This window comes from Podarcis muralis, chromosome 1 (genome assembly GCF_964188315.1).
Source record: "Podarcis muralis chromosome 1, rPodMur119.hap1.1, whole genome shotgun sequence".
In the NCBI taxonomy this organism is placed as follows: Eukaryota; Metazoa; Chordata; class Lepidosauria; order Squamata; family Lacertidae; genus Podarcis; species Podarcis muralis.
The window spans coordinates 75,586,226-75,602,702 of NC_135655.1; the positions used below are offsets into that span (position 1 = coordinate 75,586,226).

At 41.6% G+C, this 16,477-nt stretch overlaps 1 protein-coding gene across 1 annotated transcript in view; it reads left to right on the plus strand.

Moving 5' to 3' along the window:
• Positions 1-7,129: 7,129 nt before the first annotated feature.
• The window catches only part of LOC114584052 (mucin-6), a 35,023-nt gene continuing 25,675 nt past the window's right edge, over positions 7,130-16,477 (plus strand). Inside the window, exons 1-9 of the mRNA XM_077927021.1 lie at positions 7,130-7,352; positions 9,251-9,289; positions 10,490-10,543; positions 10,959-11,199; positions 12,088-12,214; positions 13,649-13,736; positions 14,422-14,531; positions 15,727-15,934; positions 16,272-16,394. Of these exons, the coding sequence (XP_077783147.1) occupies positions 7,130-7,352; positions 9,251-9,289; positions 10,490-10,543; positions 10,959-11,199; positions 12,088-12,214; positions 13,649-13,736; positions 14,422-14,531; positions 15,727-15,934; positions 16,272-16,394 (1,213 nt within the window). The remainder of the gene's footprint in view (positions 7,353-9,250; positions 9,290-10,489; positions 10,544-10,958; positions 11,200-12,087; positions 12,215-13,648; positions 13,737-14,421; positions 14,532-15,726; positions 15,935-16,271; positions 16,395-16,477) is intronic.

Here is a 16,477-nt window from a genome sequence, read left to right on the forward strand (position 1 = left end):
TCTTTATGTGTATACTGTACATATACTTCTGTGTAAGGTTACGCTTCTTTCCCCTGCAAAAAAATTGTTTATATACATGAGTATGCATGTAATAATATGAAAAGAAAGGGGAAACACAAAAATAAAAAATTACTCCCTCCTACCCCTCTGCAATACATCAAACAACTTGTCTGTGTCCTATTGATTATTACACATATAACCCACCTTTCCCCCAAGGGGCTCAAGGTGGTGTACACAATTCTCTGCCTTCTTGTTTTTCTTCACAACAACCCTGTGAGGTAGGTTAGGTTGAGAGACAGTGACTGGCCCAGTGACCTTCATGGCTGAGTGGGGATTTGAACCCTGGTCTCCCAGGTTCCATACTGTGTCTGTGCCCTGCTGTGACTACTGTCTCCTAATGACATACTAATCCCTAGTAATCCATGCACCCATCTCTGTGACAGCAGAAGCCAGTGGCATGAGATGGGAGCAGGGAAGTTCCCAACACCCTGATGTCTTCACACAGTCTGGTCTTGACAAAGTCTTAGAGGATACAGGATGAAGAGGAGGTATCCAATACATTATTTTCCATTTTCTGTAATTGCCTTGTTCATTGTAATGTGCAGATCTGTCTTAAAAGCAATGCTTTTCTATTTCAGCTGTTAGGAATTTGAGGAAATCCTGGTGCTTTATTGCTTTACAAGCTTAAAACAGATAATTTGCTGACCTGAGGGGCCACAGTCTAAAATAAGAAACATAAAACCTGGCCTTTGTTGGTAGATAATCTTTGGGGAAATGAATAAAATGCAGGAACTGATTATGAGGATGCTTCCTAGCGCTTACGAAAATGTTTCTGAAACCCCCCCCCAAAAAAAAAATCTTTTGATACCTGCTGCTCTCTGTCCCTGTCAACTTGCTCTTTTGCTCTGTGGATTGCAGCATTTACAAATATCTCTTCACCTAGGCTGTGGGGGAACAGAAGGAGTGGCTGACACATGTAGTTCCAGCCTCAGAGGTCTAACACGTAGGGATTCTGAGATATTGCAGGCATTGAGCCAACACAGTGAGGCATGAAACCATTGTCCCTAGGAATTAATTTCAAAATAATGTTTCCCATGCAGTACAGAGTTCTTAAGACAGCCAAAGGAGAAAGAAATCTGTTAAGCTCTTGGTGTAAATTGTTACATGCACTTACATTCAGGCATCTTATTATCCTCAAATCAGCCAGAGAACTTGAGCTTAAGCAAGATTGGTCCAGTCCTATCCTCCGTATCTAAGATGTTTTGCTTTACAGCACCTTTTAAGATGTTGGGGAATTCAAACCAGGGACTCTGAAAAAAGGTGTTACCAAATAGTACCTTTTCCCTTCCATGTTGTTCCTACACTAGTTGCACACATGCAATTATTACTGGTAACTCAATGGGCTCCTCTCCCTCTCCTCCCTTCATGTACCCCACACCATACCCAATTCTGCTGTGGAGGGTTAGGGGAAACCCCAAAACAGATTTAGGGAATGTGCAGGTGGGAGGAGAGGAAGAGAATGTACCATTGCACAAGGAGAAACACTTGTGCTGCTGAAACAAGATACTTAGTGCTATACAGTGGTACCTCTAGTTATGAACTTAATTTGTTCTGGAGGTCTGTTCTTAACCTGAAACTGTTCTTAACTAGAGGCGTGCTTTCACTAATGGGGTCTCTTGCTGTCGCTGCGCCCCCGGCACATGATTTCTGTTCTCATCCTGGGGTAAAGTTCTCAATTTGAAGTAACTCTTCCAGGTTAGCAGAGTTTGTAACCTGAAGCATTTGTAACCTGAGGTACTACTGTATTGGCTAGAACTCTCAGTCTTCCTCTTCTGTGTTAACTGAGGAGGCTGGCAACTGTGGACAGAGTATGTTTGCAGAGCCAGTAGCCGTCTTGTATTGTCTTGGAAAAGAAGGCATTTTGGCTCTATGTGCTTTGAGCTACGGAAACCCTGAATTGACACTTGAGAGTTCTGTGTTCTTCTGTGACCTCCCATATATCACTAAAACACACCCTATTTTCAGAAAACAAAATAAAAAACATTCCTTCTCTGCTAGTAAAAAACAGTAACTCAGGAGTGAAACAGGTTCTAGCCAAGCCCCCTCTCTGCTGGGGCAGGTGCAAGGTATTTTGCTGCCTGAGTCAAAGGACAAGATGGCATTCCCATCCCACAAAGAGAAGCTAACTGGGCCAGCAGTTAAATTTTGCTTCAAACCTGGTAAGTAGATAGCAGCTTTCACCACAACTGAGGCAGTAGGACAGATCAGGGAGCCTGGGACAGGCATGAGACAACTAAGGGGAATGGCTGGAGGGCTCAGACAAAATATTCAGGGATGTTTCCTCTCAGGCTCTGCCACCTGAGGTGATTGCCTCCTTCTGCCTAATTGTAGAAGTAGGGAGAGTGCATTTTTGTATGTTTGCTTTGTATTGTTTTTTGCCAAAGGAGAGCATTAAAAATGTGTTCCTTCACTTGCAGTCTGCAGTACCTTCTACTAACTCAATACTTTTTCTCATGACTTTTCCCTGCATTTTAATGCATGGGTAGACCACACCATATTTTACCTATTAATCTGAAGAGATGGCTGGAGACTTGTAGAACCTTATAGGATCATAGGAAGCTGCCTTCTACCAACTCAGGCCAGTAGCTCAGTATTATCTACACTCAACGGTTCTCGAGAGTTTCAGGCAGGGTTCTCTCCCAGCCCATGCTGGAGATGCCACAGGTTGAACTTGAGACCTTCTGCATGCAAAACAGATTTTCTACCTCTGAGCTACAGCTCTTTCCCTCTTCCTCTGGAGAGCACAATCACTACAAAGTTATCTGGCAAAAGCCCACATTGAAACTGGACAGGAGTCATACAAGAACACACCTTCCATTCATTTCCACAGGACCTGGACAGAAGAACTTCATGGTGTCCTAGTACAGTGGAACTGCATTCAAATGAAATTTTTTGACACAACATTCTGAAGCTTGTTCTTTATAATTATGCTTGTCCAGCCCTCCTCCAGGGAACAATTCTCATTACTTAGGGCTGAAAAATGTTCATTCCCACTATGTTTGAAAGGGATAAACACTGGAGGAAAGAAAGATTTTTAAGGAAAATTAGGAACCTGTATCAGTAGGATCTCAAATCATCAGCCTTGCCTTCTATTTTAAACACACACATACAAAGAGAGAGAGAGAGAGTCTCCTTTCATTGCCTGTTCATAATATTAGCACAGCAAGACTGCCCAACTTCGGTCCTCTTGTCTCTTTGGCCAATAGTCTATGTATTATAGAACTGTAGAGTTGGAAGGGACTCAAAGGGTCACCAAGTCCAACCCCCAGAAATGCAGGAATCACAGCTAAAGAATCCCTGAGAGATGGCCATCAAACCTCTGTTTAACAACTTAGCTGTTCTTAATGTTTACTCAGAATCTCCTTTCTTGTCATTTAAATCCATTAGTTTGGGTCCTACCCTCTGGAGCAGCAGAAAACAAGCTTGCTCCATCTTCCATGTGCTACATTCCGCCTTTATCAGGGTTATCAGATCTCCTGCACTACAGATCTGCATTTCTTTTGGACTCCACACCACACTTCTACAGCAAATACTGTTAAAAGTGTTTGTGTAAATTGTCGCAAGCCAAGTCCGTTGAACTAGCTATGGAAAAATGATACTCAAGTAGAGGAGGTGTATTTTTCTTTTATATTTCCAGATAGCATTTGCGTGCATTACGCCTGATAAAGTGAAGATCCTGTTTGGCGGGTACTCCACTTTACCCAGCTGTAGCCATCTCAGAATGTGCATGGGAATAAGGGAGGGCCTTGTAATGCTATATATAAAGCATCCAAGCTTGACAAGGTGAGGCTAGAGTGGCAGCAGCAGCACTGCCCATTGTGAGTAGATAGGGGAGGAGGAGAGTCCAAGGTGGGGGAAAGGACTCTCCACTCAACATCATGCTTTGGGCACTACTGGTTCTCCTCTGCAGCCTCCTGCATAGTTCAGGTAAGTCTAAAATCATATCTAGAATACATAGATAACATGGGACTTCTTTCAATCTTGTCATTTTTGGGGGAAAGGATGCCAAAGCATTAGAGGACATACAATATATAGGGATAGGATGGAATAAAGTGGTAGAAGATGCTATAGATCTTTTCTTTGACACTGCTTGTCTGAAATGCCCATCATATATAATTAACCAAATAAGAAGAAGGAAGGAAGGAAGGAAGGAAGGAAGGAAGGAAGGAAGGAAGGAAGGAAGGAAGGAAGGATCCCAGTGTGCTTATAAAGTGGGAATGACTGGTTTGAAACACAAAATATTTAGGCAAAACTGAATGATTTGATCATTCTCTTCTTGACTTTTGCACTCTGACATTTCTCTTGGGTACTTGTGGAACACTCCCTGCTTTTCATGCCACGGTTCAGCATTAATCCTCTTTATTTGACATATAGAACCTTCAATGGAATACACTTTCAGATCTGGAAACTGCAATAAATACCAACCTCCAATGGTCCCAGAAGCAAGAGATCTTACATATTCCTTCAGCAATCTTGCATACTTGTACATGAAACTCTTCTAGGATGGAGCCCAACTATTATACCCAACAACAATACATTCTTTTGTAAATTTCACTTGAAAGATGCTTCCATGAAAGAAGATAAATGCTCCAATGCTTTTTCATTTGAAAAATAAATTTGTTCTGTGAATCCTTCTAGGGATGTAAGATATGTCTTTCTGCATCTGTCCAAAGATCCATGTAGTTCAGCATTCCAAGCTAGATTCTAGAAGCTCACAAACAGAGCATGAAGCTGACCCCATTTGTCCTCAGAATCTGGTAATGATAGGTATTTTGCCTCTGAAGAAGGTGGTTCTATTTACCTATCACAGGTTAATAGCTAATACAGTAATACTCCATGAAGATGGCTATAAACACTTTGCTATCAATTGTGGTTTCAAAATACCTGTTTTATATTCTACTTTCATAGTTTTTGTTTCATAAAATTTATTTTTCTTTATTACTCAGATCAGAATCATATGGATCATTCAGACAGGTTATCAGGTAAGTCTGTGAAAGATGTACTGTTCTTCCTACTTACTAAATGTATATGGTTCTTATCTAAAACTCTGTTGTAACTCATTTTGGTTCTCTTCTAGATTATGGTTTCTTGTTATTTGCTCTTTTTTCTTTTTCACCTGTAATTATTTGCTGTTACAACTGGTCCCAGTACTGCCAAAAACATTCCAAGCACATAGTTTTAAGTCTTTCTTTCTAAAAACAATACAGACGTGTTCTGAACAGTTCTAAATTTATTTCTTTTATATTTTCTAATGCACCTAATGACCCATTTGACACTAACCACATAGAAGAACATATTCCTGAAAGATGGATTTGTAGAACAACCCCCAGAAAGAACAATTAAAAAGTTCACTTAAACTTCACAGATCAATTTATAAACCTCCTTAGCAGTACAGGCCTCTAAAAGTGTACTCAGAAGTCAGTCCCATTGAGTTCAATGTGACTAACTGCCAGGAAAATGTGCATAGGATTGCTACTTAAGGCAATCAGCACATCCAATATAAGGGTCTTCAAATGATATGTTTAGTATCATGTGTATTTTGGCCCAAAGATGTCCCTCCAACCTGTTTTAAAACCTCCAATGAAGGAAAGTCCACCACCTTCCAAGGTAGTCCATTCCACCATTGGATAGCTCTTACCATCTGGAAGGTCTTCCTAATGTTTAGTCTGTCACAAGAGACTAGGGCCCTGCGGGACTTGACATCTTTCCGCAGGGCCTGCAAGACAGAGCTGTTCCACCAGGCTTTTGGCCAGGGCACAGCCTGACTCACTCCCTCGGCAATCTTCACGGAGCTCTGGCCCAATGGTTGCCAGTGGCTTGATTTGAATTAATTTTATAACGAATTATTTTAGAGTGTTGTTTGTGCTGTACTTTTGTACTGTTTTATTGTTGTTAGCCGCCCTGAGCCTGGCTTCGGCTGGGGAGGGCGGGATATAAATAAAATTTATTATTATTATTATTATTATTAGTCTGAATCTCCTTTCTTGTAAATTGGTTCAGGTCCTACACAGGACACACAGAAAGTTATACATCTGCAAATAATTACATATGAAAAATTCTGAGAGGAACAAATATTGTACCTAGTGTTAAGCGTTGTTCTTTTTTTTGCTATTTGGATTGCATGGGCAATAGTGAATACTGTTCTATGTGGAACTGCGGCTGTGGTCTGGTACTGTGATTTGGAGCTGAAGGCTTACATTGCCTTGTATCCAATGCAGCATTAAGTAAGCATTCAGTGCAAGGACTTATGCTTGCACAATGGGACTTTACTGCCCTGTGTGAATGCCATGTACTCACCCCAAATCTGCTCCAGAGGCAGAGCCTTTTTTCAGCCAGAACTCAGCACCTCTTAGGTGGGTGCCATTGCCATTACAAGATAACATGGTAGGCGTTCATGGTGAGTTCTGGCACCTCTTTTTCTAGAAAAATAGCAGTGTCTAGAGTATGGGGCGGGGGGCAAACCACAGTAAATGGGTGTGAGAGAAGAAGAGTAGAGGAGTCCTAGAGTGCAAATGTAATTCTTTGTGCTAATAGGACAGTTACTTAGCACTACAATGGATACAAGTCATAGTGTAATGGTATTGGACTAAACCATGGTCTCTTCCAACTCTAAGGTTCTATGATTCTGGCCTATCTACAGGAGTGAACACATAAGCATATATGAAAAACAGCCCTTGCATTCAGCCTGTCTTTGAAATCAAGGTGCCACTTAAATTACACAAGAAAGGATGCTAACAAGAAAGAGGGCTTCGTTAATCTTCTGTTCTCACCGGACTAACTTTGCTCCATACTTGGTCATACATTATGTTAAGTTAGTTGAATACAACCCAAAGTTTCTGAATAGGAAATAAGCCAATACTCTTCAGACCTGCTGTGGACAGCTATAATTTTAGACTGCCTAAAATGCAATGTACAGGGTCAATACTGGGCTTTGCATTAGGGGCACTCTAAGATGGTGCCCATGCATAGTGGATAAGTGTTTGGCTCACTTCCTCTGCAAAAAAATGTCACTGCCTGCCAAGTAAACATGTCCAGGGGGAGAGCAACAGTAATTGTGTCATCTGGGACCATGCCCTGTTGCTTGCTGCTGCTGCTGCTGCTGCCTGTTGTTCACGTGCTGCCCCTGGACATGTTTATCTTTCCTGGCGGCAGCAATAGATGGGTGGGAGTCAAGCCAAGTAAATATGTCCAGGGAGTCAGTGACTGGCAGCAGCAGCAAAAAGCAGCAGTAGAGCAGGAGAAGCCGGTGGTGGGAACCCTGATGGCAATGCTGAATGGAGCCCTCAATGGTGGTGTGAGCAGGACTGATTATGGGTCCCTCTGCGCCCCAGGGGTGTCAGCATGGGCCTGATCATGCTGGCCTCTGATGCTGGGCCAGAGCTGTAAAGATTTTGTTTCTGAAGTTACAGTAGCATTTTGAAACAATCCATTTCCACAATGGTGTCGATTCGCATCATAATGGGAAGAGCATAGTAATGTCAGAAACTACCTTTGGCACAATTCCATCTGTTGTCAGGCATCTTCCATGGGTAAAAGTTCCTGGAATAAAATGCAAAGTAGGTATTATTTTCCTTCCCGTTTAGCCATCAGGAAGTTTTTGATACTTTCTTTCCCCCACCCCTTCCACTACTTTTATGCAGCAAATACCAAAATATATCATTCCACACTTGGCTGGCTCATATATCATTGACAAAACCACTTATTGTGGGCAAATGTAGAAGGAAATAAGCGAATTCAGTTCTGAGACCAGCCCTTCCTAAATATCAGGATTGTCAGGTCAAATACGGAGTTCTCAGTTGGAAGGTACTTCAAAGGTCATCTAAACCAACCCCTTCCGATGCAGAAAATCCACAGTTACAACATAATTAATAGAAGACTATCCAGCTTCTGCTTCACAACCTCTGATAAAGGGGAGCCCACCATCTTCCAAAACAATAGGCTGTTGAACAGCTCATATTGTCAGAAAGTTCTGACTGAAATTTAGTCAAAATCCCTTTTGCTGCAATTGGAACATGTTGGTTCAGGTCTTGCCCTCTGGTCCCCTGGAGCAACAGAAAACAAATTTGCTCCTTCATATCTTTGATGGCTCTTCAGATATTTGACAATGGCTATCATATCACCTCTTAATTGCCTCTTCTCCTGGCTAAACATTCCTGACTCAATGAAAGATACCTGTGGCATAAAATGGAAAACTTTGCCAGATGCATGCAGCTTCTTTTGCCACTGTAATATTATGAAGGGGAAACTGTCTGTGCATTTTTTAAAGTGAGACAGCTCCATCACAAATATGGAAACCCTACCATTGCACTCATAAGACACTGGTGATCATTTTCTCTCTCCTGATAAAAATGCTACTACTACCTTATTTTTTATATAAAAAACAGCCCTATTACTACTACTTAAAAAGTAAAAAGCTACTGCTGCTTATCCTTTGTATCCATTGTATTGGCAGAGTAAGGGTTCTCCGAATGATGGGCCCTTGATGGAGTAAATGTGCTTGCAAAAGATTAGCACTGTATAACTGAACCTAAAAAGCAGAGACATCACCTTGCCAACAAAGATCCGTATAGTTAAAGATATGGTTTTCCCAGTAGTGATGTATGGAAGTGAGAGCTGGACCATAAAGAAGGCTGATCGCTGAAGAATTGATGCTTTTGAATTATGGTGCTGGAGGAGACTCTTGAGAGTCCCATGGACTGCAAGAAGATCATACCTCTCAATTCTGATGGAAATCAGCCCTGAGTGCTCACTGGAAGGACAGATCCTGAAGTTGAGGCTCCAATACTTTGGCCACCTCATGAGAAGAGAAGACTCCCTGGAAAAGACCTTGATGTTGGGAAAGATGGAGGGTTCAAGGAGAAGGGGACGACAGAGGACAAGATGGTTGGACAGTGTTCACGAAGCTACAAACATGAGCTTGACCAAACTGTGGGAGGCAGTGCCTGGTGTGCTCTGGTCCATGGGGTCACGAAGAGTCGGACATGACTAAACGACTAAACAACAACAAACTCGAACAACTTTAATGCAGACAATATCCACTTAGTCAACTGTTGTTGTTTTTAACCTAAATAATTATTTCATTCATGAGTTTAAAACCAAGATGCATAATCCCAAGAATACTTGTGAAAAGTTGTTCGTTTCAATTAATTGTATATGTATTCTCTATTTAATTTCCTTTTTTATTTCATAGGTGCCTCCTTTCAAAGACAGGAAGTGGCATTAGGAGGAGGTAATAATTTGCACATTTAACATCCATTGTGGACTCTTTCTTATGCAACAGCAGTGGTGGGGCTGCTATTCTGGCCGAGCCCCATTCCATGTGTTCCTGGTGATACTGGAATGGGAGAAATGATGCAGGAGTAGTTTGCAAGACCAATGAGGAAAGAAAACATATTGTCAGCACTTTCTGGTCTACTTCTTTCATTGTAACATCACTGCAGCAAAATGGGATGGAACCGCAGGAGAGCAGTCACTGTAATGAGATTCCTCCTATATTGAGGCTGAAGGCCTGCCTTCCCCAGCCAAGTGCCATTTAGATGTTGTTGGACTACAACTCCCATCAACTCCCTCTAAGGCCAGTGGTCAGAGAAGATGGAACTTGTAGTCCAACAATATCTGGAGGGCATCAGGACATGTCACTGTGGTAGTAGGTTTCTCAAAAGGTCTCTCTCAGGAGAAGAAGATCAGTGCTGAATGGTCAGAGGTCAAGTAATGCTTGGAAAAAGAATGGTATTTAGTATTCCCAATAGTTTAGAATGCTTGTTTCGAGCTTCAAGTCCATGGGACTATTCTTCAGGGTCAAAATGTGCCAGGCAAAGGATAGTAATGTTTTCATTTTGCTGTTATATTTGAAGCCACAAAAAGTAATTCAATTAACAAAGGTGTGTGTGTGTGTGTGTGTGTGTGTGTGTGTAGATAAATTCTACCTTTGGAAATATAACATCTAAGAGCATTTTTTTTCCTTTCACCTTTCGTTGGGGAGAGGAAGTGTATTATCATTACCCCCTGTTTTCTAGAAGTGGGAATTGAAATTCTGTTATAGGGTTCAGCAGTAAATGGTAAGTTATTTTAATACAATCAGTACAGTATATATATATGTCCAATATTGCTACAACAAATATACCTTTGTTTCACTTTAGGCCAAAGGAGCGCTGAATGGCTTGACCTTGGTAAGTATTTCTTTTCCTAGAAGTAGAACCTACAGAGACAGGCTTCCCTGTAGTGGAGAGAAAAAAAATATTGATCCTTCCCCCCTCCCCCTTCTTTACTTTCCTAATAATGAGATACTCCTGCAGACATTCTAGAAACTAAAATGAGCTACAGGATAGTATGGGGTCATATTTTAATCATGAAAATGCATTTGATTGGAGGATAACTAGAAATGCTAACTTATGTAGACTTGACATATGCACCTTTTCCTATTTTCTAGAAACCTATTCTGAAGAGTTGAGAAGTCTAGATAATGCCCGTCTTCATCATACAGGTATTACTCCCCTTGTTTTAGTGGGAAATCATGATAAAAGGTTCACAGTACTTCAAAAGGCAGATATATGCCTTTTATACTTTTATTTTATACTTTAAAAAACTATTGCAGTCCTGCCCTCAGGCAGTCCAAATTCTGCATCAAGGAAAAGCTGGATTCTTTAAAAAGCACATGGGACGGGGACTTAATAGGGGCATCTGCTATGAATGGAAACTCTTAGTAAAAATAATTGTTGTAGGCAACACGGTACATGCCCATGCTTATGTATCATGAGCCAGGAGGACAGATTTAAAAGAAGAATCCATTCAACTGATTAAAATACTACTAAAGTATATGCACAATGCCATTCAGAATGGCCAACAGAATAATCAGAGCCCAACAGAACCTCACTATAGTTTTGCTTCCTTTCTTTAAGCTGTGGATAAGGGCTCATGCTCCACCTGGGGCACTGGGCATTTCTCAACTTTCGACAACTACTTGTATGATTTTTCTGGGACTTGCAATTACATCTTTGCCACCGTATGCAATGACGTCAACCCGGATTTCAACATCCAGTTCCGTCGTGGGCCAAACAAAAAAATTACCAGAATCATCATCGAGTTGGGACCCAACGTTATCATAATTGAAAATGGCATCATATCAGTCAAGGATGTTGGGTAAGCACATGATAGTAAAATGCTCATGTGGTGAAAGCTTTGCTCTTTTTTTAATCAAAAACTATAGGTTCAGGTTTCAAGCTGGGCTTTTTCTTTTCCTATCTGAAGGTGTTGTTAATACAGTTTTTGACATAATATTCTTTGTGATTGGCACGGTTTTCATTTTTATAGTGTTAATGGAAATTGTTTGGAGACAAACATAAAACTTGCCATGCAAAAGGAGTTTGCCCCAAAAACCTAGGGTTTAACCAAACAACAGCAACATATTTTGCACTTTATGAAAACATGATGGCAGAAATGAAGCATTTCTTTCCAATTCTTCAGCTTGTCAAAAGTGAAAGCTGGACTTTGCCAAACTCCCAAGATTCTATCACAGTAGGAATGGCATTTTACACAAGCTCAGAAGTTTCCTCAGATTGTGTGGTCCAAGGCTGAGGCCTCTCCTAACTGAAATTGGTTTCTAGTAGATTTCAGAGCTCTTTTGCCTGCATTTTTTAAAATTCCCAAACAGTCCCATGAATATTAATAATAAAAGGCATCCCACTAGGCATGAATGAGTTAAATGCTTATTTTTGCTGGTACTATGGCACCCTCCTTGCGTTCTTAATTAGAAAAAGTGGTCTTTTCCAGACTCAGTCTGATCTTTAACAAATATAGTTTTAAATTTAATGTTAAAAGTGACTAGGAAACTTTTAATTATTAATTTTAATGGAAATGTATGGTGAGAAATAGACATTGCTAAGCATTTCTAATTTATGGGTGATTAAAAAAAAAGTTTGGATAAAAAAGACTTTTGACTTAGAACACGAAGCCTAGAAATTCCTTGGAATTACTAAGTTTCTAGGTCTATGTGTTTCTTCTTTCCTCTTCCCCATACTACTCCAATAGTATTATCAGGCTGCCATACACCAGAAATGGAATTCAGATTACACCTTTTGGACGCACCATCCGCCTAGTGGCCAAGCTGATGGAGATTGAGCTTGCCGTTTTCTGGAATAATGATGATTATCTCATGGTGGGTAAAGTCTTGCTTTCATCTTCTGAGCATATTTTTGGAATGATAAAAATCGCACAGGTTTTACATTATTGCTGCATGGTTGTAATGAAGAAGCCAGCCCCCACCTGCCTTCTTACAACCAGTCCAGAGTGTGTCCCTGGCTATCAGTTGCATCCTCCTTAGTCTAAGTGTTGCCCTTGGGGATCTCAGCAGGGAGAGGGGGGGCAAAACTAGAATTAGCTGGCTGTGCCTGCCATTGGCTACCTACTCTTTATGCTCCCTGCCTCCTGCCCTGGCGGTCACAAAGGGCATCAGCGGCTTCACTGGGTTCTCGACATGCCATGAGCTGGCTCTTCCCATCCTCCCTGCAAGTAAAGGGAAGGAAAGGATATAAGCAGGCATTGCATTACATTGGGCTGCCTGGGTGGCTACAGCCTAGGGATGACAAACTCCGTACCTGATTAGGGCTGACAGGTAGAACACACTGAAGCAGTAGCCACATGGTTAAGTGGTCACCTGTTTTCACCCATAGAAAATATGATTGGGAGAGAGCACTTACATTCTTCAGGATGACAAATTCCAGCGAGGGAGGCCTGTTAACCTGTTAACAGCGAGAACAAAAAGGAGTCTTGCTGTGGCACTTTAAAAACTAGCAGATTAATTGTTGGCATAAATCTGTTGGCCTTCAAGGTGTCACAACAAGACTCCTTTTCAAAAAAGCAAAGCAAAAAACAAACAAAACCTCATCTAATAGCGGGTAGTCGCACGATTAATAATGCAACATGGGTCAATCTGACCTGGACAGCGGCCCACAAAGCGGTTCTCAGACATTTCGTTGAGCTTGCTGCTGCGCTAATTGTGGTTGGTGTTGACTCAGGTGTGCATTCTCCTGGCATTTTATCAATCTGTGCTCAGAAAGACGTAAGAAATAAGTAGACTCAATGTCGGGATGGGCACCCTCACCCCAGTCATCAGACTGATAATCTCATATAGGGAAAGGGAGTTGTAAACCTTCTTCCTCTTCTGATCTGCACATATCAACTTAGGAGGGGGTGATGTGTGTCTATGTATGCCAACCTATGTGTGTCCTCTGTGCACATGCGCAAGTCTCGAGAAGGCACACTAAGCAGTGGTATGAGCTCCCCTGCTCTGAGTGCTGGCCATGGATGAATGTGGCCTTCAGGCCATAAATGGTTAGTCTCCTCTATTTTACAAGAAGGGAATTTCACAGCCAGGGAGCCTTAGCAACAAGACTTTTCCCCACATCACAGCAACATGTGCTACATTGGGTAGCAGGGTCACAAGGAGGGCCTTCTCAGCAGATCTTAATGTATGGGCTGGCAGAGATTGGCTCTCCTCTAAGTACTTGAGACCTGAGTCACTCAGGGCTTTGTATTTTACCAAGATATAATGCATAGCTATTTTTCTAATTAATTCAGTTTTCTCTTTTAGGTTTTGATTGAGGAAAAATACATGACAAGAACATGTGGACTGTGTGGGAACTTTGATGGGAAAGAATTAAATGAGTTTATGAGTGAAGGTGAGTTTTTCCAGTGCAGAAATAAAGGACAGAAAGGTTTGGATTTCATGGCAACTTATTAAGCCAAACATTATCATCTAATTGCCTAAACTTCTAGTATAGTTGATAAAATAAAGAAGATAATATGAGGACTACTTGCTCACACAGGGCAGTAAGGTCCCATGTTTTTTATTTCCCATCACTTTTCTGTGGTATTATAATAAGAAAAGGTAAAAGCATTGGTTATATCCAATTGAGTTTTCAATCTAGTGGAGGTTTCCATTAACAGGAGAGTTGAGGAGGCAATCTTTTGCCAAGCCCTTCCCCCTATGCCATCCTCTGTGCTGTTTGGAGGGTCCTCCAAACTTCTATAGAGTATAGGGGCTGTAGTGGAATGGGGAAATTGGCAAATATTGCCTTCTGCAAAGATGTTCACTTGGTCAACAGCCCTTCCATGAAGGGAAAAGCATGACTAGAGTCAAGAAGGCATCATTTTACTGCCCTTAAAATCTCCACTCCTTATGTTTTATTTTTCCAGAGATTGATGACAACAACAAGCCACCCACCTATCTTCATATATGCACAGTTGTTTTTTAATGTAAAATGAGTCAGGTGTATAAATGGACCCCCATTTATAGAGTGCATAGGTTGCCTAAGATGGACTCTTCACTAACAAACTCAACTGAATTTATACTTTGATTAATAGACAAACTTCTGGACCCTCAAAAATATGCTGCCTTGCAGAAAATTGATGATCCTGCAGAGATCTGCCCAGTTGAGGAAATGGCAGTTTCTAACGTTCCTCGCAAGAAATATGTATGTACCATATCATTTTTCTGGCTCTGCCTACCTTTCAATACTTTTAGACAGAGGCAGTAATTGAGAAAACACTGCCATGATTGAAGATACAGTAGCAGATTGGCTAAGTTGGTCTGAAAGAACTGGGAGGAAAGCATGGAATGGGATGTGCAAACCTCTTCCTATCTTTTTGGAGGTTTTTCATAAAAGGGATTTTCAAAAGTGGAGAATTTAGGCTTTCCAGCTGTGAGGGAATGGCATTCTCCCCAGTTAGTTCCCTGCTTCTCTCACATTCTAGCTTCAGCACAACAGAATGGAGACTGTATTCTCTTGGTAGCAGGGCAGGAGCCCCAAATGAGTGTGGCCAGAGCCCAAAGTGGTCATCGCTATCCACATTCTCATAAACATATCACTCCCATCCATGCATTCACTCACTCACTCACTCACTCACGTGGACAATATGCATTGTTAGAAAAGGATCCATTTGTTTTAATATATTATTTTTTGGCAATTCAAATGTCAGGTGCGCTGGGGCCTGATTTGGATCGGAACTCTGGTGGGAGGATGGTGCAGGGGCTTCAACCATTTGCCCCCTGCTGTGGCCCCTGTGCATTGCAAATAAAAAAGGGATCCATTCATTTCTTTAAAAAAAATATTATTAAGACTTTTCAAAATGCGATAAAAGACCAGAACATGTAAAAGATCCAAGGTCAAATGCAGATAGAGCTGGAGAAGACTCCTGTCTGGAACCCTGGAGAGTCACAGTCAGGGCAGCGGCCTGAAGGGTTAATGTTAGATAGACAAGGAAGAGTAAAAAGACATAGCTTTGTGTGTCTTACTCTCTCCTTTTAATCCCTACGCGGCAACAGATATCACACATAATTCTGCCTATCTACTCTCCCATTCAAGATTAAATGTTATTCAGCCCTCAGACAACAGGAAGCAAGGTGGGATGTTTTGCCACCATTGAAAGTGACATGGGTGATGGTGGAACAATGCACTGGATCCAGGGACTGCCGCCTGTGGCTTTCGGTTGCCAGTCCATAACTTATATGGTGATAAGGGGGAGGCTACATTAACGATAGGCACACATTCTTACTCAATGCTTTTGGTAACAACAAGTTGTCAAAGCAATTCAGTCTGTGGTGCAATCGCGCCCTTTCCCAAAATGCATTGCATTCATTGAAGCTGCCTTTCTTTCTTCTTCCAATAGTCTAGGATCTGCAGCCAGCTTCTAGGACTCGTGTCTCAATCTTGCAACATCTCAAGGAAAGGGTTTGTTATCCGCTGCCAACTTGACATGCAAAATTGCCCTGATCCAGGGCAGAGGAACTGTACTTGTGCTACCCTTTCAGAGTACTCCAGGCAGTGTGCCATGTCCCATCAAGAAGTGTCTGATTGGAGGAGCACTGACCTCTGCTGTAAGTTATGAGGTTCTGGCTCATGATTATACATGTCAGGTATTAACAACACATTGACCAAACTACCATAAACATCAGCTTCTGTATTCTGAAATAAAATGTGCACAGCTAGTAAATGCCTCATTATTTACATGTATTAAGACAGGGCTACCAATGAGGACAGGAAGAAAGTATGCTTCCCCATCAGTGTTTCGCCTGCTCCTTATTGTTGTTGCTGCTCCTTGTTCTCCCTGTGGCTATTCTCCATTGCTTTTTTTTTCTGCTTCTTGACAATTTGCTGTACTTCTTTCCTCCCCGTCTGTCCTAACTTCACTCTCTGAACCATTGTGTTTTGCAGCTTTGGGAAGATGTCCAGCTAACCAAATCTACAAAGAGTGTGGTTCTCCCTGTCTCAAAACATGTTCCAATCCAGATTACAGCTGTTCCAGCTACTGTACATATGGCTGCTTCTGCCCAGAAGGTAAAAGGACATTGTGATGGATAGACCTTGGGTCAGCCTCCTGGAGACCCATAAGATAATCAGGGCTGGGTGAAGTGTCATCC